The 25066-nt window shown below is 46.1% G+C and overlaps 2 protein-coding genes across 2 annotated transcripts; both read right to left on the bottom strand.

The window, feature by feature from the left end:
- Positions 1–3603: 3603 nt before the first annotated feature.
- On the bottom strand, positions 3604–20036 carry snapc1b (small nuclear RNA activating complex, polypeptide 1b). Its single transcript, XM_052017336.1, is given in 10 exon segments — positions 3604–4423; positions 9722–9833; positions 10230–10292; positions 13226–13291; positions 15190–15345; positions 15584–15673; positions 16530–16694; positions 17292–17451; positions 18010–18173; positions 19763–20036. Coding segments are annotated over 9 exon segments (969 nt in total). The 5' UTR covers positions 18138–18173; positions 19763–20036; the 3' UTR covers positions 3604–4394.
- An 865-nt stretch (positions 20037–20901) lies between these two features.
- LOC127571186 (basic proline-rich protein-like) lies at positions 20902–23072 on the bottom strand (the record flags this gene model as incomplete). Its single annotated transcript, XM_052017324.1, has 3 exons — positions 20902–22298; positions 22462–22580; positions 23056–23072. Coding segments are annotated over 3 exons (1533 nt in total), but the record flags the coding sequence as incomplete, so codon positions are not given.
- Between the last annotated feature and the right edge of the window lie 1994 nt (positions 23073–25066).

The raw sequence follows: 25066 nt of genomic DNA, 5'->3' as shown, positions 1-25066 counted from the left end.
TTTTAGAACAAATAGAATTGTGATCACTAGACCCAAAGTGCTCCCCAACTGCCAGTTCAGTTACTTGGCCTCGTTCCACAAAAGGTGGTCCAGTGTTGCTCCTTCCCAAGTAGGTTCCTCCCTATATTGTGTGAGGAAACTATCTTGGACACACCGCACAATTCTGCCCCATCCAGGCCCTTTGCTCTCTGGGTGGCCCAGTCAATACCGGGAACATCAAAATCTCCCACTAGCACAACCCTACTATTCTCATGACTACATGCAATTTCTCAACACATCTGCTCCTCAAGTTCCCACTGCCTATGAGTGTGTGGGGGGGCGGGGGTCTATAATATAGCCCTATTAAGGTGACCATCCCCTTTTTATTTCTAAATTCTACCCAAATGAACTCATTAGATGATCCCCCAAGAACATCCTCTCTAAGCACTGCTTTTATGTCCTTCCTTATCAAAGGCAACAACCCCTCCACTCTTACCTGTTCCTCTGTCATGCCTAAAGCATCAGTATCCTGGAACATTGAGCTGCCAGTGCTGCCCTTCTCTCAGCCACATTTCTGTTATTGCCACAATATCCCTGTCCCTAGAGGCAATCCACGCCCTCAGTTTGTCCACCTGACCTGTTTAGCTACGTGCATTGAAATAGATGCAGTTTAAAGCAGTGGTCCTAGCTGCCCTTTGACTGTAAACATGGCTCTCTTGATCGCTAGGCTCACACCCTTTAGTTGCTGCTCATACTCCCACATTCCCACTGACTTTCAAGAATCACTAGATTCAGGAATGGGTTCCAGAGGACTGAAGAATCGCAAATGTCACTCCACTCTTGAAGAAGGGAGGGAGGCAAGAGACAGGAAATTATAGACGAGTTAGACTGACTTCAGTGGTTGGTAAGATGTTAGAGTCCATTATTGAGGATGAGGTTTTCGGTGTACCTGGAAGCACATGATAAAAGAGGCCGAAATCAGCATGGTTTGATCAAGGGGAGATCCTGCCTGACAAATCTGCTGGAATTCTTGAAGTAACAGGCAAGACAAAGGAGTCAGTGGATGTTGTTTACTTGGATTTTCAGAAGGCCTTGACAAGGTGCTGCACACGAGACTGCTAAACAAGGTAAGAGCCCATGGTATTACTGGAAAGGTACTAGCATGGATAGAAGATTGGCTGACTGGCAGAGGGCAAAGAGTAGGAATAAAGGAGGCCTTTTCTGGTTGGTTGCCGGTGACTAGTGGTGTTCCTCAGGGGTTGTTGGGTCCGCTACTTTTCACGTTATATGTTAATGATCTGGATGACGGAATTGATGGCTTTGTGGCCAAGTTTGCGGATGATACAAAGATAAGTGGAGGGGCAGGTAGTGTTGAGTAATCAGTGAGTCTGTAGAAAGACTTGGACAGATTGGGAGAATGGGCAAAGAAGTGGCAGATGGAATGCAGCGTAGGGAAGTGCATGGTCGTGCACTTTGGTGAAAGGAATAAAGGCGTAACTATTTTCTAAATGTGAAGAGAATTCAGAAATCGGAGTGCAAAGGGACTTGGGAGTCCTAGTGCAGGATTCCCCAAAGGTTAACTTGTGGGTTGAGTCGTTAGTAAGGAAGGCAAATGCAATTTTAGCATTCATTTCGAGAGGACTAGCATATAAAAGCAAGGATATAATGCTGAGGCTTTATAAGGCATTGGTCATAGCACATTTGGAATATTGTGAGCAGTTTTGGGCCCCATATCTAAGGAAGGATGTGCTGGCATTAGAGAGGGTCCAGAAGAGGTTTACGAGAATGATCCAAGGAATGAAAGGGTTAACACATGAGGAGCATTTGATGGCTCTGGCCCTATACTCGCTGGAGTTTAGAAGGATGAGGGGGGATCTCATTGAAACCTACCGAGTATTGAATGGCCTGGATGTAGAGAGGATGTTTCCATTGGTGGGAGAGTTTAGGACCAGAGGGCACAGCCTCAGAATAAAAGAATGTCCCTTTAGAACAGAGATGAGGAGGAATTTTCTTAGCCAGAGGGCGCTGAATCTGTGAAATTCATTGCCGCAGACGACTGTGGAGCCCAAGTCATTGGCTATATTTAAAGCAGAGGTTGATAGGGTCTTGATTAGTAAGGGCATCAAAGATTACAAGGCAGGAGAATGGGATTGAGAGGGAAAAATAAATCAGCCATGATTGAATGGCGGAGCAGACTTGATGGGCTGAATGGCCTAATTCTGCTCCTATGTCTTATGGTCTTTGCTCTCTCAGTTCCCATCCCCCTAGTTCAAACCCTCCCTGGTGACAAAAGCAAATTTCCCCGCCAGAATGTTGGTCCTCCTCTGGTTCCAGTGCAACCCGCCCCTCTTGTACAGGTCATCTCTACCCCAGAAGAGATCCCAATGATCCAAGAACCTGAATCCATGCCCCCCTGCACCAACTCCTCAGCCATGCATTCATCTAGCCTATATTTCTATTCCTGGACTCACTAGCACATGGCACCAGGAGTAATCCGGAGATCACCACCCTCAAGGACCTGCATTTTAATTTCTTATCCAACTCCCTATACTTATTCTGCAGGACCTCATCCCTTGTACTACCCATGTCATTTGTACCAACACGTACAATGACCTCTGGCTGTTCACCCTTCCCTTCAAGAATTTTCGGTAGCTGCTCAGATACACGCTTGACCCTGGCACCCGGGAGGCAACACACCATCCTGGCATCTCTTCTGCGGCCAGAGAATCTCCTGTCCCCCTCACTATAGAGTCTTTCACTATCACCTTGTCTGACTGCACCCTTTCCCTCTGAGCCTCAGAGCCAGAGACCTGACTACTGCTGCTAGCCCCTAAAAGAACATCCCCCTCAACATTATCCAGAGGTATGCCTGTTAGTAAGGGGAATGACCACAGGGGAACGGCCACAGGGGAACCTGCGCTGACTGCCTACTCCCCTTACTTCTCCTGGTGGCCACCCATCTACCTGAAGCCCGTACCTTGGGTGCGACCACCTCAGTAAAAATCTAATGTCTGAAGCCATCAGCTTCCCAGATGATCCTAAGTACCTCCAGATCCAGCTCCAGTTCCTTGACCTGGTCTGTCAGGAGCTACAGCTGGGTGCACTTCCCACAGATGTAGACATCTGGGAGACAGTGAGTTTCCCACATCTTGCAGGAGAAGCATTCCACTGCCCTACCATCCTGCCTACACTGAATCAAGGACTAAGGATGAACAACAAAATAAAACCTTACCTGTTCTTACCTGTGCTTTCTCACTGAAGCCTTTTATTTTATAAAGAGCTGCTCTCACTCCCCACACTTGGGCCACTTACTCCACCTCTTGAGCCAAAGCCTCAACTCCCCACTCTTACACTGGCCCACTCTCGAAATGGCCACTACAAACTGACTGGGGCAAATTTAACCATCCAGTTTAAGCATGCACCAGTTCAGTGCAAATTTAACCATCGCTTGTTGAACCATGGCTTTTGAGGCATTCATTAGGATATGGGAATTCTCCAGTATCCTAATTAAATCACAACAATTGCTTGAGTTTTCAGCAATTAATGGAGACATATTTGAGAGAAACTTGCTTTGGGCCAGTTCCTACCAGGAACAGCAATACATCACTAATTGAAAGTAGTTAAAAAAAATCACTTTATTATGCACTGCTGAAACAGTCATTTGTTATAAGAAGTTCTACTGTTCACATTCAAGCTGCAAAAATGTTTGAAGAGAATTGAGGCCACAAGTGATGAGGTAATCACTAAATGAAGTTGTAAAGATTACTGCGAAGCTGAGAAAATTCCTTCAATTCACATTTAGGATTCAGCCTGTATTGAAGTTTTTAAGAGGATGCTTAATAAGAACAGGCTTCATTCAGTTCCTAGTAAGAGTGAGGATGAAGGACAGAATTCTGCACCAATTGTTCAATCCAACCAAGTGAAATTTAAGCATCACACTGGTGCAGCTGAGAATAGACTTCTGGGTGCATTGGTTGTTGGAACGCATTAGAGAAAGTTTTACCCTAACTAGAGTGACTCTGACAAGTAAATAACAGATGTGTTAAGGTTGTGGGAGGGGAGGGAGGCAGGGCGCACCAGTTCCCCAAAGCTACCTACTTTAACCACAGGAGACAATTGCATGGATTTCACATACAAGACTTGAAAACAAATCTTGAATCTTCTTACAATTCAGTACTTGGCTATGATTCAAGGTTTTGTTTCAGTAATACAAAAAAGATATTTATCTATTTTCAGCACAAGGAAAATATAATACTTTAATGCACAACTTTGATCCAAACCAGCAGCACTGATGGGATTGCTACTTTGATCCACTTTGTTCCGAAGATAGCTTTCCTCTTGACCATCCCACTGGAGTTCCTAAAGTGCATTATCTCTGGTCATTCTACATGCATTATTCAACACTGTCCTCATTGTTACCGTCTTCTTTTGGATGGTGGAGATTCTAGAAACAAGCAGAATTTAAGCATTAGGCATTTGCAATCCAAAACAGAACAAACAATCTACCTAAATATGAAAACATCCACTAAGTGGGAGGTGTTTAAAAGCAAGATAGATAGAGTTAAGAGTCGGCATGTCCCTTTAAGGGTAAAAAACAAAGATTAGGGAATCTTGGTTGACAAAGGATATTGAAGGTTTTATCAGGGAAAAAGAAGCATATGTCAGGTATAGGAAATTAGTATCAAATGAGTTTTTAAAGTTTCTAGGGAATGAAGGAGAGAAATGAGGAGGGGGAAAGGGGGCCATAAAAATGACCTTGATAAGTAGGATTAAATCCAAGGTGGCATTCATCACTAATGACCCTCACCATCTGGGACATGCCCTCTTCTCGTAACTACCATCGGGGAGGAGGTACAGGAGACTGAAGACCCACACTCAATGAATTAAGGAACAGCTTCTTCCCCTCCGCCATCAGATTTCTGAACGGTCCAATGAACCCATGAACACTACTTTGTTATTTCTTTTCTTTGCACAATATTTATTCTGTAATTTATAGTCATTTTTACTTCTTTTCAGTGTACAGCTGCTGCCAAACAACAAATTTCATGATATACGTCAGTGATAAATTCAATTCTGAAATATTAGAAGCAAGAGGGTAGCTAAGGAAAGAGCAGGTCTCCTTGGGGAACAAAGGGGTAATCCATGTGTGGAATGAGGGGATATGAGTGAGGTCTTCAATTAATCCCTCTCATTGGTATTCACCAGGGAGAAGGGTGTGGAGGCCAGAGTGTTAAGGGAAATGATATGCTGATAGTCTGAAGCATATCTGTATCAGGAAGGAGGAAGTGTTAGAAATATCGGAGGACATTAGGGTGGATAAATCCACAAGGCCTGGCAGGATCTAAGGGAAGAGATTGCTGGGACTCTGAAGGAGTTTTGTTTTGCATCTTCATTAGCTGTGAGATACCAGAAGACTGGAATATATTCTGTTATAGAACATAGAACACTATGGCACAGTACAGGCCCTTCGGCCCACAATGTTGTGCCGATGTTTTATCCTGCTCTAAGATTTATCTAACCCTTCCCTCCCACATAGCCCCCATTTTTCTATCATTCATGTGTCTATCTAAGAGTCTCTTAAATGTCCCTAATGTATCTGCCCCCACAACCTCTGCAGGCACTGCGTTCCACACACCCACCACTCTGTAAAAAAACTTAACCCTGACATCCCCCTTATACCTTCCTCCAATCACCTTAAAATTATGTCCCCTCGTGTTAGCCATTGTTGCACTGGGAAAAAGTCTCTGACTGTCCACTCGATCTATGCTTCTTATCATCTTGTAAAAGATGATTTTACTGCACAGTCTGGCTAGATTGATGGTTAGGAATCTGAAAGGTTAAAATTTTGGAAGGTGAGGATAATTGGGTGGGGTTGCTCAGGGGGCTAAGTGGAAAAAGCACGAGATCGATCATTATGCCACTGCAGCTTATAATTTAGAAGAGGATATGGACTGAGGGGGAATTAGGATGGGTGAAGGAAGTTTAGATATGTGAATGCCATTATTTTCAGGTCCACCAGCCTCAGCAATGACCGGCTGGCACAATCTCCTCCGTGGAAGTTGGAATATGGAAGCAGTTAATGTTACCCCCCTTGTTCAGAAAAGGCAGTAGGGATGTATATTCAATTTCCTGTGCTCTACAATATCAAAGTCCATTAGAATCAAGGACATGTTCAGTAAATGCAATGTTCCTTTACCCTTAAGTATTATTGAATTTTGCCACAGTGAACAAAATAGTTAGAGCCATACAGCAGAGAAACAGGCCCTTTGGCCCACCAAGTCCATTCCATCATCGAATACCCATGTACGCTATTCCTATTTACCAGCACTTGGTCCAAGGCCTATCTTAGCAATTCAGGTGCTCATCTAGAATACTTCTTAAACATTGTGAGTGTAACTGCCTCCATCACGTTCTTGGGCAAGGTATTTCGGATTACAACCACCCTCTGGGTAAAACAATTTTTTTCTCAGATCCCCTTTTGCTCCTCACCTTAAACCTATGCCCGTTAGTTTTAGATGTCTCCATTTTGAGGAAAAAGTTTCTCATTATCCACCCTATCTTCCCTCTCATAATTTTGTATATATCAGGTCACCCCTCAGCTTAAGCAAAAAAAACTACTGAAAGAACTAAGCGAGGCAGAGATTCATCTGCACCTCCTCCAACCTGGCCCAGTGAATTTGGTGCTCGCCATGTGACCTCCTCTACATCAGCGAGACCAAGAATAGAGTAGGCAACCATTCTGCAGATCACCTGCGCTGTCTGCAACTGGCATCTTGAATTTCCAGTTGCATATCATTTCAACTCGCCTTCCCATTCCTGCAACGACCTGTCTGTCCTTGACCTTTTTCACTGCCACTGTGAAGCCAATCAAAAACTAGATGACCAACACCTTCAATTCCACTATCCCCACCAACATGGAGCCATCTGCCCATCATTCTCTCTCTCATCTGGTCCACCCGATCATCTACCAGCTCCTGTCCCCACAACTCTACTCCTCTGCAATTCTATATACAGGCCATCTTTCTTCTTCTGGAAAGGAAGAGGGCAGAAGCCAGAATAAGAAGGTTGGGGGAGGGGGAGGAGCACAGGCTGGCAGGTGGTAAGGTCTTTCCAGTCCTGATGAAGGGTTCTCAACCCGAAATGTCGACTGCCTGCTTTTCTCCACGGGCGCTGCCTGGCCTGCTGAGTTCCTCCAGCATCATAGCATTTTTCAACTAGATTCCAGCATCTGCAGTCCTTTGTTTCTCTTGCAAATGCTGTAATCTGGAGCAAATATTGGTTCTCCTGCTCCTTGTCCTCTTCCCAATTAATGTTCAAAAAATTTATTAGAGTCTGAAATCATCAGTGGCATTTGAGCCTGCTAGTCCTGGTTTCCTAGGTAACCATGCAATATTTTTCCACTGCATTGTATCAAATAATAGCATTGACAAAATCTCCAATGTCCATGACTGTACACAATTCAGACTAACCAATTTTACTGTGAGAATGGATCTCACAAATATCTAATGATTAACACCAAAATTTAAATATTCCTTCTGTTGATGAAGCAACAAGATATTGAACTCTGTTTGAGCATCAGGACAAGCTTGAAATCAGGGTACATTTTCCATCAATATTGTAAAATTTCATCACTGTTAGTTTACCACCAAAAGATTAAAGGGAAGAGATTAATAGAAGTGGCATTACATTTTCTTTTAAGAATATTATTTGTACATGAAATGTTCAGAGTCCAAAGAAGCTTTAAAATGGATTTTTAACCAGAAAAGATAGGGCAAGTGCCAGGGAATACAGTCAAGTGATCTACTTTGCAAAATACTAACAACCATTAAGGGAACCAATGACTCTCAAAAGGATTGTATTAGAATGAAAAATTATGAGACACCTGCAGTATTTTGATCTTATTCAATATTGTATCTAGCACAGGATTTTAAAATGTTTTGGTCAAGGTAAATGCATAGTACTTTAATAAACAGGCGTTAATGTACAAATTTTCAAAATGGACATTTTTTCACTAAGCTGGCATTTGTTTTTATAAAGCTGATGAAACAAAATTTTGTAACAGTTGTCAGGAAGAACCTAATAGCATAAAATGTCATTAAAATTTTGAACAATTAGTGAATTCATTTAGGATTCATTTATAATAGCAATCACAATAGCAAGGATGAATAAGATATTAAAACAATTAAAAATAAAAACACCCCATAGAATTTATTTTCAGTGTCCAATGTGTTTGTCAGGATGAGGTTCAACACATGGAGGCCCAAAGTGAATAAACTAAACAACTGAAAACCCATACAAGGGGCTTCCATTTGCCCAATATAAAAAGCATGTTAACAGACAATAATGTCAACTCACTTGTCCACCTCATACGACTTATGGCAGTCAGCAACAGACATGGCTTAAGGGCTCCAAATGCACATGGGACTACTCCTGAAGGCTATCCAACAAAAATTAATTGAACGTTTATAAGCTCCTGGATGCCTGCTTGCTTTGAACTGCTCTGGGCATCACTTCAGAGTTGTGAGACAAGTCCCAACCCATAAGAACAGATCAATTCTAGAATTTGTATAGAGTGGCAACTCTGCAGTGGCCACTGCACCCGCCACCATCCTCAACGGAGAAAAGAAAAGCTGCATATGCAACATAGTTTTTGCGAAGATGAGCTTTGAACTTTTAGCACTCATATGTCAATGCTGCTTAAGTTATTTTTGAAACAAGCATTTTCTGAAAACAAATAAAAGAACAAATGTGCCAAAGAATTAATAAGTTGTACCATGACCGCTTCCTGGAATGTATACATTACAGTATACATTCCAGGCACAGTAGTGTAGCAGTTAGCGTAATGCTTACAGCACCAGCGACCCAGGTTTCAATTCCGGCTGCTGTCTGTAAGGAGTTTGTACGTTCTCCCCGTGTCTGTGTGGGTTTCCTCTGGGTGCTCTGGTTTCCTCCCATATTCCAAAGACATATGGGTTAGGAAGTTGTGGGCATGCTATGTTGGTGTTGGAAGCGTGGCGACACTTGCGGGCTGCCCCCAAAGCATTATATGCAAAAGATGCATTTCACTGTGTATTTCGATGTACATATGACTAATAAGGATATCTTATCTAATTAATCACACTGGGCTATGAAATTCTAGACAGAAAAACTATTTTTTCCTATTATTCAATAATTTTAAATACAAGCAGCACAACTCCATCACACCTTCCCTCCCAGGAGTCATTAGACACAAAGTTGGACTGTTTAAACGTTACCTATTCGCAAACACTGATTTCGGATTCAAACCCTCAAACTGCTGGAAATACTCAGGAGAACAGACAGCAGCTGAGAGGAACAGAGTTCTTCATTTCAGTTGATGATCTTCTAGATTTCCAGCATCTATAGTATTTATCAGTAGCAATTTTCATGTGCTAAGGTGTGAATAGGATCTAAAATGATGTTTACATTTTAGCAAAAACCAAGCTACCGGAAGACTTCAGAGGGTCAGGCAGCCATCTGTGGAGGGAAATGGACAGTCAATGCTTTGGGTTAAGATATTACTGTTTACATTGAGTGAACCCTGAAGCTACGTGAAAATATACATCCATCTTTTTAGAGAGATTTATCAAGCAGGATCTTTTAAGGGCAGATTTGACATATATGCGCACAACATGCTTACATTACAATGCAGAGGATATTGTAGTGCACTGCTGAAAAGAACCATGCTCTGAAACACAACACACGTGATTGCTTTGAAAATTACCTTTCTTGTTGGCCTGATTTTTCACTGATGACTTTCTGGTTTTTGGGGATTTCTTTTCAGTTGTCTGATCAGGCTCTATTTTAACTTGTCGGTGCCGTCTGGATCTAGATACCTTGATGCAAAATATTGTTTTTAAACAATTAATGACAGGTGTTTATAACACATGGACCAACCACACGACATTGATTTCTTAAAAAAAATTCCTGTACCAAAGCATTAAATTCTGACAGTGTGCACTTAAACATGAAAAAAATGGAATTCTAAGCAAGCTAATCACTCCAAGTTTTTATTAAGAATTTTACCTTTAGAAAGAAATATATTGTAATGCTGGTGTCTCAAATCAATCTCAGGTCTTCTAAAGTGAACTTTACATCATGACCACACAAGAGTAAACTGTCAGTAAATCCATTCAGTGAAGTTAAATGTTTATTTTTGTAATTACAATGCAAACATTACTAAATAAGAGATATAACCAGGTAGGTAACTGAAATGATTTTGGCATACAGACCTTGACTGTGGAATTATATGATTTTGACTTTATCTCGGCTAGGGTCTGTGCACGTTTGGAACCCTGTTTGAAAAAAAATCTCACTTTAAGCAGTTTCTAAATTATTTCTTATACTTAGAGAATGCAAATTAGAGCAAGTTGATATTCCTGATTAGTTCTTAGTTATACCATATTCTTCTATCATATATTTACATCTGTTACAATACTGAAATGTATCATACTGAACGCAAGCACTTGGCTAACAAAGCTAAAGATAACACAATTCCACCTCCATTCTGGTGTAACAACACTAGGTGTACTTCAATTCTAGTACTGAGAGTCAGTACATAGGCACTTGTCCATGGATTTCAGAAGTGAGCATTTTCCTTCTGATATAAACCAAACTAGTGTAGCATTAAACTTACAATTATTTTTAAATCCCCCTCAAAAAAAAGAATCCAGTGTATGTTAGTCATTTTTCAGTCAGTAATGATGTACTGCAATTACATGGCACATTATGAACACATGAACAAAGAGTAGGGACAGACCACTCGGCCTCTCAAGTCTGCTCTGCCATTTAATAAGATCAGCTGACCTGACTCTAACCTCGAATCTACATTCCCGTCTGCCCACAGTAACCTCTCATCCCCTTGTTTATCAAGTATCTACCTACCACTGCTATTTTGTTCATATAAAGCTGATGTTGTCAGGGAGATTCATGCAATCCCCATTAAACCAACTAGTAGTTCTAATTCTTAGCTGCCATAGTATCTGCTACACAATATAAACAGAACTATTTCAACAGCACTAAGGATTCAAAGGAAAACTCCAGAACCACTTCTTAAAGTCATCTGTAATATAAATGAACACCAAGTCTCAGAGAATTAAATACTGCAGTGAGCATTCATAGTCCATCGCTGGTCACCTGTCTTTAGATTTACCACAGGCAAGAAAGAAGTTCACAAGCTGAAAGCAATATTGTATAAGGGTTTAGTCTGCACTTATCTGCTGCAAATTTGTACTAAATTTTTGTCTTCATATTTATCGTGTCAGAAGTATCAGCTAATTCTTCAATCTCAAATACCAATTGTGAAAATAGAAGGTCAGATAAACTCATTCATTTTATTATCTTATTCTATCTTACTTCATCTACAAGGGCTAAAATAGCTAGATTTCATATTTACTTTTAAAGAAAAGAATTTATACACAAAGTGGGAAGGGAGAGGGAGACACCTCAACACAGATGGCTGGTTGAGAGAGTGCAGGAGGTCCAGCTACTCACTGATAACCACAATGGGCACAGATTCTTCAGAGTCATTGAGTTTATCCAGTCCCCAGAATGGAGGAGAGCTTACCAAGGACAGAGAGACAGTCAGTGCCCACTTGAAGAAACAACGCCTCAACTATGATTCTGTCCTTGATGTGAGCCACTCCTGACCAAAGATCTACTTGTCAACTGAAAAACAAGGCCTCAGGAGCAGGTGGTATCCCCACTGAACTGTTAAACCGTGGCAGAGAGGAACTTAAGTCAGAACTTCATGGAAGAGAAGGACATGCTGGGGGACCTCAGAGATAATGTATTCATGACAATGATAATGACAAGACAGGCCACTTTGCTGTCTGCCACAGTGACAGTCATCAACAGGGGTTCCCTCAACCACTTCCACGCATTGGTTCAAAGAGCCGCTCTCCAAATTGTAGTGTGAATTCTGTCCACACAGAGGCACAATGGGTATGATCATCACAGCACGTCAACTTCAAGACAATGCAGGGATCAACTTCAACCAAGATGCCTGGCCTTTTAGACCTCACAAAAGCCCTTGAATCTGTTAGTTGAGAGGAATTGTGTACCATCTTCAGCTTTGACAATCCACAAAAATTCATCTCTGTAAGATAGAAGAGTGCTGAGAAAATTTCATAAAGGAAATCAAACCTGAGTGTTGAATATACTTAGAGTGTCGCAGGATGTAGCAAGAGACAGTTGTGATGAGAAAGGCTAATCGTGTTTGCTACTGAATGAATTATGTTTTTGAATTTGAATCCTAAATACAGTTGCATTATAGAAGAGGTTCATATGCAGTTCTTTGTTTTACGATGGCATTAAAAGCCATGATCTCAACCGACAGGCCCAAACTCTATGCAGACCTGTGTCAAGCAAGGCTGTATCATCACCCCAATCAGATTTCAAATTTATTTTTGCAGAACAGTACACACATGAAATAGCAATATATACATGAAATAGGGAGAAGTGACCATAATTTTGCACAAGGATAAGAACTGCATATGAACCTCTTCTATAATGCAACTGTATTTAGGATTCAAAGTCAAAAACGTAATTCATTCAGCAGCAAACATGATTGGCCTTTCTCATCACAACTGTCTCTTGCTACAACCTATGACACTCTAAGTATATTCAACACTCAGGTTTGATTTCCTTTATGAAATTTTCTCAGCACCCTTCTTTTTACCTGTGGAGCTTAGTTTTCATTATGATTTAAATTCATCTTAACTTTACGTTTATCAAGTGCACATTAAAAAGCTCAGAAGTCACAAACTATTTTTAGCCCAAGTCAGTACTAATTCTGAAGGTCATTATAGATCGATCAGTAATACTTTTGTAAAGTCAACAGTGGGGCACTGACTAAAATACAAAGCAGCTCTGTACCATTGATCTTACAGTAAGCCTAGAAGGAACAAATATAATTAAAAAGCTGTTAATGAATGGCAATGATGGAATATTTGAAACTCATTTACACAGCAAACAGTTTTTTTCTACGACAAAGAACTTGAGCAGTTTTAAACAATATAAATCAAACTAGCTGGCAAGCAAGGATTCATGAATAATTTACATTGCTACTGAGAGGCAGAAACAATGTAACACTTTGGCAAAGCTACACAGTGCCAGAGATCAATACAATTCAGTCTCAGACTTTCTGATGCCACACAAGAGAAATCAGAGAAATCCCAAAGTTTCAGCACAAACACCAAAGTAATCAATTTACTCACACTCTTCTCACCTTTTGTTCTTTAGGTTCATCATCTTCAGAGACAGGGGTTCCTGACTGGTCAGTCAAGTTTAAGTTCTGCAATATTTTTCAAATAAAAAACTGTTTTATTGGGTTTTCTTAGAAAATCATAAATAGTTACACTGAACCTCCCGAACATTTATTAGAAAACAATACCTGACAGGATGCACTGATCAGAAAATTTCTCTTCCAAAATTAGCGTTGAACCAGCATTGCAAGCAAAAATAAGCAGACTTATTAAAACACTGAAGAGAGAATCAGTGATTTTGCAGACTCTGCTGGCATTTTGGGGTATTCCAATACTCCAGAATTTGCTTGAAATAGATTAAAAACACTATGATGCTGGAGGATGCCTCTTTCCCAGGGCACCAATGCTCAAAAAAGAGGACATGGCTTTAAGGTATTGGGTGGGAAGTTCAAGGTGATGTCAGAAGAGGTTTTTCACCCAGAGAGTGGTTGGTGCATGGAATGCGCTGCCCGGGTGGTGGTGGAGGCTGATACATTGGATAAGTTCAAGAGATTGTTAGATAAGAATATGGAGGAATTTAAGTTAGAGGGATATGTGGGAGGAAGGGGCTAGATAATCATAGGTGTGGTTTGAAGGGCGGCACAACATGGTGGGCCGAAGGGCCTGTATTGTGCTGTATTGTTCTATGGAACTCAACAGGCCAGACAGCATCCGTGGAAAAAAGCAGGCGGTCAACGATTTGTGGTCAGGACACTTCTTCAGGACTCTAGATTCTTCTAGATTCCAGTATCTGCAGTCCTTGGTTACTCTTGCTTAAAATAGACCTCTGAATAATAATGCATGACTAAAGACACCAAAAATGTGCACAGTGAAACAAAATACAAATCTAAAACATATCGCAGCCAATGCTCTATTTGCATTGTATCTATTCAGTCTAAAGTGATTGGAAATATTACATCTTGACTCTGAATACATTGTCATTTGAATCTGGGACTTCTCTCCAAGCTTTATGGGTCAAAAGGCATCTGCTGAATTGAAAAGCAAAATAATCTTTACAGGGATCTTATGACACACACCAAGGAACAGAGGATGAGAACGGAAATAAATAAGAAAGGAGACTCCTAACAGGTAGGAAGCCCTACACCAAAGAATAGTGTAGCACTGGCAGAGCAAGTTGAGAAAGAGGTTAAAATAAAAAACAGGTCCTGAGTTTTATGAATAGAGACCCAAAGCACAAGACCAAAGTCATAATGAATCTTTACAGGACACTGGTTTGACTACAACTGGAATATTGTACCCTGTTCTCAGCACTACACTTTAGGAAAGATGTGAAGCACTTACAGAGGTTGCAGAAGCAATTTACCAGAATGATTCCAGGAATGAAGAACTTCAGGTCTATGTATTAACTACAGAGTGGAGTGAGATATTCAAAATCATGCAAGATCTTGGCAGAAAATTATCACATTGATGGAAGGGTCAAGAACCAAGAAGGATAAACAATGAAGGTCACCAGCAAAAAACCTAAAAAGATATGAAAATGTTTCTTGTTTAGAATTCGAATGCATTGTGAGGATAAGTGAAGGCGGATTCAATTGCAGCATTCAAAAAGGAGCTAGATAAATTCTTGAAAGGAAAGCATCTCCAAGGCCTTGGGGATGGAGGGTGGGGGGGGGGGGGGGGGGGGGGGGGAGGTGGGGGTGGGAGGTGGGAGGGGGAACTAGCTTGATTGCTTTTGTACAGAGCCGGCAACGACTCATTGGGCCAAAGAGACTTCTATGCTGTGACATTTGTTGTTGTTCTGTGCTCTGTGACTGGGGTACGAATTATTCTGTTCTCTCTTTCCATGCTCCAAGATTACTAACAAGTCACACATGAACATCAACCTCTGCATCGACAATGTTAATGACTTGTTCAATTCTAACCAGTTTTAATGCATCTTGTACTGAAAAAGGTGTCACATTGCATACAATTACACAAATAGTTTTACCTTATTCTCTTGCCACTGTTGAAAGTCCACTGCAACATTCTTCAGATCCGGCACAAAGTTCTCTCGAATTAAACTTAGTGCTTTGTCCAGCTGTGTTTTGTTTGCAGAGATCATGTGTTTCATAGCTTGATAGTGTTCATGCACATTTGTTAGTTCCTTTAAAGAGGGAAAAGAAATTATTTCTATGCCATTGTTCAGGAGGCAAAAAAAATTCTTCCCTTTACCAGTTAATTAACCCTTATCCAGGGCAAAATCTCACTGTGCTCCCTCTCTCAATAACTGTCCACATCTCTTACAGCAATGTAAACTACAAAAGATCACTAGCATAACATAATGACATTCAAAATTTGATCTCCGGTTTCTCAGCCCGAATCATTCCCCATTAAGATCATACCTCCAAAGCCTCAGCACTAATGAGTTCAGACACCAGATTAGACTTCTCCCGGAAGTTCTCATTAACATCATCATTGGGCATTTTTTTTCTCTTTTATTGAAAGTTAACTGAAAAAAAAATGAAAAGCAATTTATCAGCTGTTTTTCCTTCCAAGCACTATTTTTATATTAATTCATTCATACATGGTTGTACCCTGATGTATTATTATCCAGTTTGAGAAAGGAACCAGTGAAAGAAGAAATATAATGATCTGCAGCATGACCAGAAGGTGGAAAGTATGTGAAACACTTAGCACTCGTGTATCAAACTCCTCAATGGAGCACCACGTGCAGTTCTGATTACAATCACATCCTTCCTAATAGTGTGGCACTGGTGAGGGTGCAGAGGAGACTGAACAGGATGTTGCCTGGATGGAGCATTCAGCTTTGAGGAGAGACTGGATAAGCTGAGCTTGTTTTCTTGGGAGTGATAAGAAGGCTGAGAGGAAGAACTTAACTGAGGTGTACAAAATTATACAGAACACAGAAAGGTTAGAAAGTGAGGAACTCTTCCCCTTAACAGAGGTGTCTGTAATCAAAGGGTAAAGGTTTACAGTTAGGGGTAGGACATTTAGAGAAGATGAAGATTTTTGTTTTCACAAAGAGGGTGGTTGAAATCTGGAAATTCGCCTGAAGGTGGAGTCAAGTATTCTTACAAATTTAAAAAATATTTAGACAAGTCACAGCATAGAAAGCTACAGCTGATTGCTGGAAAATGGGAATATTATAGACAGGTACTTGATAGCCAGCAGGTACAGGGTGATCTGAGAACCTCATTCATGCTGTATGCCTCTATGATTATATGGATTTGATGAGGCTGAATCCATTAAAATAGAGAAAGGAATTTGATGCATTTCATTAAATACTGATAAAACAGCAGTCTGCAGAGTCTTCAACCTTTGATAAACCATAGAACCTCAACTGGTACTTACCAATGTTGGCATTGCTGTGAAATGGAAGGCTTTGTCATTCAGAAGTTTTCTCAGAACAAAGATAGCATCAAAATGTTCTGCATTCACCATTTCCTCTTGGCAACTGAGCACCTCATCCCAATTCTTCAATGCTATCCTTATCTGTAGAAAATACAGACTTAACTGCTCATTACATAGATGACATTTAGGCATTTATTTCAAACTCCATCATGGCAACAAACATTAGGAAGTGAAAAGAAAGCCTTGATCTCCAATTCCTCACATATTGCATGAACTATTCCTCACTTTAAAGATGAGAAGACCAAAGGCAAATTAATCATGTCCAGCAAAACAGGAATAAAATAGCTTGAATATACAGCACAAATAGAATTTTACGATGCTCAGAAGCTCCACATCATGTTTAAACTCCACACAAGCCTCCTCACATCCCAGTTCTTTTAACTGTATCAACATTCTCTTCTATTCAGCCTCTTGGGCTGTACACCATCTATGCTATTCATTGTAACTACTATTTCCCTGTGAATAAAGCAGTTTTTTTCTGAATCCTTTTTAGCATGTATTGGTGACTAATTTATATTTATGGTCCAGAATTCTCGCTCCCCCACAGATGGAAGTATCTCTGTGTCTAAAATACATATGAAAGCTGATGGGGAATAGATACAAATATGCACTGACAACTTAAGCGTAATCAAAGTGGTAATAAAAACAAACACTCAGCAAAGTAAATGAGACATGTACCTTTTCCTTAGGCTGGCAAAGCTGTGTATTGTATAGTCCATAAAGAAGGTACAAGCCTCCAAACCGGATCTGAAAACTGTAAGGAGGGAAAAAGTATCGACTTGCCAGAGCTAGTGCTTCCCTCGTGAACATCCTGCTGTCAATTTTGCCCATTTTTCCACTGAAAGAAACAAATGTAATTGTGATACATTTTCCTATGTACCTTTATGACATTGACAGATTTAGAATCATACCTTCAGTGCTTTCATCCAAGTCACTTATATAAATTGTAAAAAGTTGAGGCCTTGGCATTGACTTCTTGAACACACTATTCATTATATATCAACAATCAGAAAAAGACACACTGATATACTCTCTCTTTCCTGTTACGCAACCAATCTTCTATGTACGACCTCTCATACCAAAAGCTTTAATTTCGGCAATAACCTTTGATGCAGCACTTTATGAAATACCTTCAGGAAGTATTGTGCATCTATTTGTTCACTTTTATCCACATACGCATTAATACTTCAGTTGCTCATACATGATTTCTCTTTCAAAACAGTCCACTACTGAAGTGTACTCAGTAAGATCAGACGAGAACAGGATCTGTCTCAGATGTGATGCACTTGATGGCTTTTTATACTGACAACAATCACCATAACAGCCATTTGAGCACCAACAACTTTGGAAGTGCAGACCTTAATCCCTGCATTAACATTTTAAAAAGAATTCTTACTAAAAGATAGTAGAGAACTTCATGTCTCGCCAGATAGCAGAGAACTCCTCATAGCGCACACTTTCAGTTTGCTGAAAACGCAAAAGCAGCCTCTCAAAATCTGTTTTCAAACCAGCTGTTAACGACATGGTTCCCTCTTCTGCAGCTTTTCAGTCTCAGACACCCTGAGGGCAAATAAAGATTAAAATGAGATACATCTGAAGATAAGGAGATAACATCAATAATTTGTGCACATGCACCTAATTCTCTCTTAAAATAACATCAAGAGATGTTTGGCTCAGTGAGCTTATCCAATGAGTTACTGGACCATGTAGATCAGGAAAGTTCAGTCACAAACTCCATGACAACTAGGGCAAGTGTGGATGGGGAAAGAAAATTATAATGGAACCATTCAATGGAAAAGGCTAGACATTCAATTGCTAGCTTGCGTTGAGATGGCAAGTCTTAGTAGCCCTGGTTTAAAGAGAATAAAAAACCCAACCAGAAACTACTGCTAGTAGTCTGAATGCTTGACCCAGGGTGACATTAAGATGTTTGAAATTAGTATGAATTAACTAGACGTAGATCTTATAGAAGTGTTTAAAATTATGAGAGGCATAGATAAGGTAGTTGGTAACAGTCTTTTCCCCAGGGTAGGGGAATCCAAAACTAGGGGGCAAAGATTTAGGGTGAGAGGGGAAAGATTTAAAAAGGACCTGAGGTGCAACTTCTTCCACGCAGAGGGTGCTGAATTTATGGAACGAGCTGCCAGAGGAAGTGCTTGAGGCAGGTACAACAGTATCATTTAAGAAGCACTTGGATAGGTACATGGAGGGGTGGGGCTTAGAGGTATATGGGCCGAATGCAGGAAATCAGGACTAGCTGCGTGGGCACAGTGGTTGGCATGGACTCATTGGGCTGAAGGGCCTGTATCTGTGCTGTAATCATCCACATGTGTTTGCACATCAAAATAGAATAACTCAGTTCTTCACAACATATTGTACCCCATTCAAGACATTTTAATTTTTTTTTATTTACAGCATGGTAACAGGCCCTTCCGGCCCAACAAGTCTGCGCCGCCCACTTTAAACCTACATTAACCTACCCGTACCTCATAGTGGTCTTCTAATGATTAAGAAAATATGAAAGGTGGATGTGATTGCACTACTCATATTCAACATTTTCTCTGATCTTTCTCTATAAGGTTATTAAGTGATGGTATTTTAGCTTAAATCCCAATATTATTCTTTTCTAATTTGAAAGTTAAAAAGAATGCATCTTACTGGCTGCCAGCAGCCAACAATTAGAAAATGAAAGGACATTTAAACAGTGACTGGATTCAATTGCTCTGTAAAGTACTAAAATCAACACACTCCATTTTATAGAGAGGATTTCCAATATATAAATAAAAATCACCACCAGTCCCATAGCTATTCTTCTAATGACTACAAATGGCAGAAATGGCTTTCCCAACCGATAAAGAACAATGTTTCACCACAGTGCAATTTTAGCCATTTCTGCAAATTAAAAGACTGGCTGCGGAAGCAGGAAACGTTCAGCAGGGTTAAAGTTGCAAACCCATCTTCAACATTTCGGTGGTGAGAAAGCGTTCAAACACAACCGTAACTCGTCTCTGATCTCGACCGGTGCTGACACGTCGGTACAGAAGGTCCTGTCTCCGTTGGTGAAGGGGTCAAATGAAACCACCGATGCTTTGCCGGGCACTACGGCTGCAACAACACGTGTGCCCGGGGAACAGGGCGAAGACATTTACCTTTGAGGGACGCCCTGACGCGGAGTCCCTGCCAGGAATCAGTAAAGGCCAATGCTGCCTGCAGCTTCGTCTCGGCAGCAGAAATCAGACGACGGGTGCAAGGAGCGGCCGCCGACCCCCCACCCGCCCCGGGATCAGGGCCTCCTGGCAACGGCCGAGCAGCGCCGCGAACCGGCAACCCCCCCGGGAGGGACCGGAGCTACGGTGTCGCGGAAGGACCGAAACAGTGGAGGCGGCGCCTACGGGCGACAGGGAACGTGCAGGGCACCTGCGTCCGATCGCTTTCTCAAATGGCTTTATGAAGGGAAACTGAATCTAACATGAATCTGGATTCCAGCATTTGCAGTCCTTTGTTTCTCTGGTGTTAATGAATCAAAACGGCAAGGCGGCACTAAAGAGAACGCAATGCAAGGGGCAGAGGGAGGCACAAGAGACTGCAGATGCTGGAACCTGGAGACACAAACAATCGACTGGCGGGTCGAGCCGGATGAGGGGAGGGGATGAGGGGAGGGGATGAGGGGATGGGGAGGAGGGGATGAGGGGAGGGGATGAGGGGAGGGGAGGAGGGGGGGAGGGGAGGGGAGGAGGGGGGGGAGGGGAGGGAGGAGGGCAGGGAGGGAGGGGAGGGGAGGGGAGGGGCAGGGGGGGTGACGGGAGGGGAGGGGAGGAGGGGAGGGGAGGAGGGGAGCGGCAGGGAGGGAGGGGAGGGGAGGAGGGGGAGGGGTGTAACGGGAGGGGAGGGGAGGAGGGGGGGGGAGGGGAGGGAGGAGGGGGAGGGGGGGAGGGGAGGAGAGGAGGGGGGGGAGGGGAGGAGAGGAGGGGGGGGAGGGGAGGAGGCAGAGGAGGGGGGGGAGGGGAGGAGGGGGGAGGGGAGGAGGGGGGGAGGGGAGGAGGGGGGGGAGGGGAGGAGGGGGGGGAGGGGAGGGGGAGAGGGGAGGGGAGGAGGGGGGGGAGGGGAGGGGAGGAGGGGGGGGAGGGGAGGGGATGAGGGGGAGGGGGGGATGAGGGGGGGAGGGGGGGGATGAGGGGAGGAGGGGGGGGGAGGGGAGGGGAGGAGGGAGGGGAGGGGAGGGGATGAGGGGGGAGGGGGGGCTGAGGGGGGGAGGGGGAGGGGAGGGGGGGGATGAGGGGGGGGGGGGGGGATGGGGGGGGGGGGGGGGGGGTGGGGGGGGGGGGGGGGGGGGTGGGGGGGGGGGGGGGGGGGGGGGGGGGGGGGGGGGGGGGGGGGGGGGGGGGGGGGGGGGGGGGGGGGGGGGGGGGGGGGGGGGGGGGGGGGGGGGGGGGGGGGGGGGGGGGGGGGGGGGGGGGAGGGGTGGGGGGGGGGGGGGGGGGGGGGGGGGGGGGGGGGGGGGGGGGGGGGGGGGGGGGGGGGTGGGGGGGGGGGGGGGGGGGGGGGGGGGGGGGGGGGGGGGGGGGGGGGGGGGGGGGGGGGGGGGGGGGGGGGGGGTGGGGGGGGGGGGGGGGGTGGGGGGGGGGGGGGGTGGGGGGGGGGGGTGGGGGGGGGGGGGGGGGGGGGGGGGGGGGGGGGGGGGGGGGGGGGGGAGGGGGGGGGGGGGGGGGGGGGGGGGGGGGGGGGGGGGGGGGGGGTGGGGGGGGGGGGGGGGGGGGGGGGGGGGGGGGGGGGGGGGGGGGGGGGTGGGGGGGGGGGGGGGGGGGGGGGGGGGGGGGTGGGGGGGGGGGGGGGGGGGGGGGGGGGGGGGGGGGGGGGGGGGTGGGGGGGGGGGGGGGGGGGTGGGGGGGGGGGGGGGGGGGGGGGGGGGGGGGGGGGGGGGGGGGGGGGGGGGGGGGGTGGGGGGGGGGGGGGGGGGGGGGGGGGGGGGGGGGGGGGGTGGGGGGGGGGGGGGGTGGGGGGGGGGGGGGGGGGGGTGGGGGGGGGTGGGGGGGGGGGGGGGGGGGGGTGGGGGGGGGGGGGGGGGAGGGGGGGGTGGGGGGGGGGGGGGGGGGGGGGGGGGGGGGGGGGGTGGGGGGGGGGTGGGGGGGGGGGGGGGGGGGGGGGGGGGGGGGGGGGGGGGGGGGGGGGGGGGGGGTGGGGGGGGGGGGGGGGGGGGGGGGGGGGGGGGGGGGGGGGGGGGGGGGGGGGGGGGGGGGGGGGGGGGGGGGGGGGGGGGGGGGGGGGGGGGGGGGGGGGGGGGGGGGGGGGGGGGGGGGGGGGGGGGGGGGGGGGGGGGGGGGGGGTGGGGGGGGGGGGGGGGGTGGGGGGGGGGGGGGGGGGGGGGGGGGGGGGGGGGGGGGGGGGGGGGGGGGGTGGGGGGGGGGGGGGGGGGGGGGGGGGGGGGGGGGGGGGGGGGGGGGGGGGGGGGGGGGGGGGGGGGGGGGGGGGGGGGGGGTGGGGGGGGGGGGGGGGGGGGGGGGGTGGGGGGGGGGGGGGGGGGGGGGGGGGGGGGGGGTGGGGGGGGGGGGGGGGGGGGGGGGGGGGGGGGGGGTGGGGGGGGGGGGGGGGGGGGTGGGGGGGGGGGGGGGGGGGGGGTGGGGGGGGGGGGGGGGGGGTGGGGGGGGGGGGTGGGGGGGGGGGGGGGGGTGGGGGGGGGGGGGGGGATAGAGGTGGAAGGGGTTGGGGGGATAGAGGTGGAAGGGGGTTGGGGGGATAGAGGTGGAAGGGGGTTGGGGGGATAGAGGTGGAAGGGGGTTGGGGGGGATAGAGGAGGAAGGGGGAGGGGGGTGAGGGAGGGGGGGGGGTGGGGGAGGGGGGGTGAGGGAGGGGGGAGGGGGGGGTGAGGGAGGGGGGAGGGGGGGTGGGGGAGGGGGGGTGAGGGAGGGAGGGGGGGAGGGAGGGAGGGGGAGGGGGGGTGAGGGGGGGGTGAGGGAGGGAGGGGGGGGAGGGGAGGTGGAGGGGGGGGAGGGAGGGAGGGGAGGTGGAGGGGGGAGGGGAGGGAGGGAGGGGGGAGGGGGGAGGGGGAGGTGGGGAGGGGGAGGAGATGGGGGATGAGGAGGATGGAGGGGGATGGGAGGATGGAGGAGGAGGAGGGAGGATGGAGGAGGAGGAGGGGGGAGATGGGGATGGAGGAGGAGGGGGATAGAGGTGGAAGGGCTTGGGGGGGATAGAGGTGGAAGGGGGTTGGGGGGGATAGAGGTGGAAGGGGGTTGGGGGGGGATAGAGGTGGAAGGGGGTTGGGGGGGGATAGAGGTGGAAGGGGGTTGGGGGGGGATAGAGGTGGAAGGGGGTTGGGGGGGGATAGAGGTGGAAGGGGGTTGGGGGGGGATAGAGGTGGAAGGGGGTTGGGGGGGGATAGAGGAGGAAGGGGGTTGGGGGGGATGGGGAGGAGATTTGGGGGAAGAGGAGGGGGGGAATTTTTTTCCACCCACAAATGCTGCTCACCTGCTGAGTTCCTCCAGCAGATTGTTTGTTGCAGGCATGAGCACTTTGACAGGCATGCAGTCACAAGAGGGGCAAGTGGTCGGAATAGACGGACCCTTGGTTGTGTTTTGTCATACAATAAGATCATGTCCAATCTTTAGCCTCAGCATTTCTCTGTCCAGTCCCTGGAACCCTTGACTTCCTTGTCGTCCCAAAGTGTCTCTGTCTCGGCTTTGTATACACATAATGGCTCAGCATCCAAAGTCCTTTGCAGTGAAAACTTTTAAAGATTCACACCCTTTTGAGAAAGAAACACCTTCTCATTCTGCTTAAGTGTCTGAACACTTATCCTGAAACCATGTTCCCATTTCTAGATTGCACCACCAGAGGAAATATCCTCCCAGCATCTACTCTTTGAGCCCCTCCTCAAAATGTGATATTGCTTTATCACCTTCCTTCTTCTAGGCAGGAGCATAGGGCTAAACTGTTTATGCTTCCTCTCAACTCAAGAACCAACCTCTTGAGTCTTTCTGCATCAATTTCCAAGACAAAAACACCCAACATCCAATCCTAGCACTCAGGACAGATGGACCCCTTTCTAGGGAAACCCAGCCATGAACATAACTTGTGAAGAAGGGAAGACACTCAGGACAGATGGACCCTTTGACAGCCTCCTGCCTAGACCTATGAATAGCCACTTTGGCAGGCTTAGGATCAGCCTGTGTGCACAGACATGCATTCTGCCACGTCCTCTAATTCAGTGACTGACAGACACAACAAAGGCTCTCAAATTAAATCAATGATAAATTAAATCTCAATCAATCAATGGAAAACAAAACAAATCTCTTGCGGCAGATGAAAGAAAAATACCATTTTGCTTAAGACTGCTCGTCTAAACTTAAATACTAACAACAAAAGGTAAGTGAAACAAAATGGAAATTAAAATCAAAGTAAGGGCAAATAATTTTCCCAGGACAGGAGAGTGTAGGACTAGAGGGTACATGTTTAAGGTGAGAGAGGTAAAAGTTTAACACCTGGAATGGGCTGCCAAAGGAGATTGCAGAAGCAGATACAATTACAATATTTAAAAGACAGATATATAGATAGGAAAGGCATAGAGGGATACAGGCCAAATGCAGGCAAGTGAGATTAGCACCAATAGACATCATGAGCAGCATGGAAGAGGTGGACTGAAAGGGCCTGCTTCTGTGCTATATGATTGTATAATAATCTCAAAGGAATCAACTTCAGAGTTCTGTAAACCCCAGGAAATATTAAACCACAAAACCAAGATAATAAAGGCTCAAAGTTGCACAACAGAAAATTGTAATGCTCAGAAACAATCTGCAGAAGGAACTCAGTGGTTGAAGCAATGAGATGGACTCTTGACCTCATAATCTACCTTGTTTTGACCTTGCAACTTATTGTCTACCTGCAATGCACTTCCTCTGTAGCTGTGACACTTCACTCTGTATTCTATTATGTATTTTACGCTGTAATACCTCAATGCACTGTGTAATGAATTGATCTGTATGAACGGTATGCAAGACAAGTTTTCACTGGGCAGATTGAGCCAGGTAGGGAGGGGGAGGGGGAGGGGGAGGGTCGAGTGGGGAGGACAAGTGGATGATAGATGGAGGTAGACAAAAAAAATAGGTAGCTGGGGCATGGGAGGAGAGGAGGATGAAGGTGGAGACAGCTGCATTTATTTCCAGATCTCTAGAATATGCCTGGCAATCAGTATCAAAACAATGAAGAGATTTTAATGTAATTGCTGAAATGATCTTTCCCTCAGCAGAGAACAATAAGTAAGCACCATCCAAATAAACTATATGGTATCCTAGATACACCAAGTAGAGCAGCTTAGTTTAAAAAATGATATACTTCAATCTGAAGCAGTAGAGTAATTTAGAAGTTAGGTCCATAGGATGTCAAAACTGGTACCTATGGATATAGACATTTTTTTGAAAAGGCTATAGAGTGATGTTTGTGGCAAAAGAAAAAGAGCA

The sequence above is a fragment of the Pristis pectinata genome, chromosome 1 (genome assembly GCF_009764475.1).
Source record: "Pristis pectinata isolate sPriPec2 chromosome 1, sPriPec2.1.pri, whole genome shotgun sequence".
Taxonomy (NCBI): domain Eukaryota; kingdom Metazoa; phylum Chordata; class Chondrichthyes; order Rhinopristiformes; family Pristidae; genus Pristis; species Pristis pectinata.
Note: the sequence above shows the minus strand (reverse complement) of the source record. Positions and strands in the feature narration are given on the sequence as shown.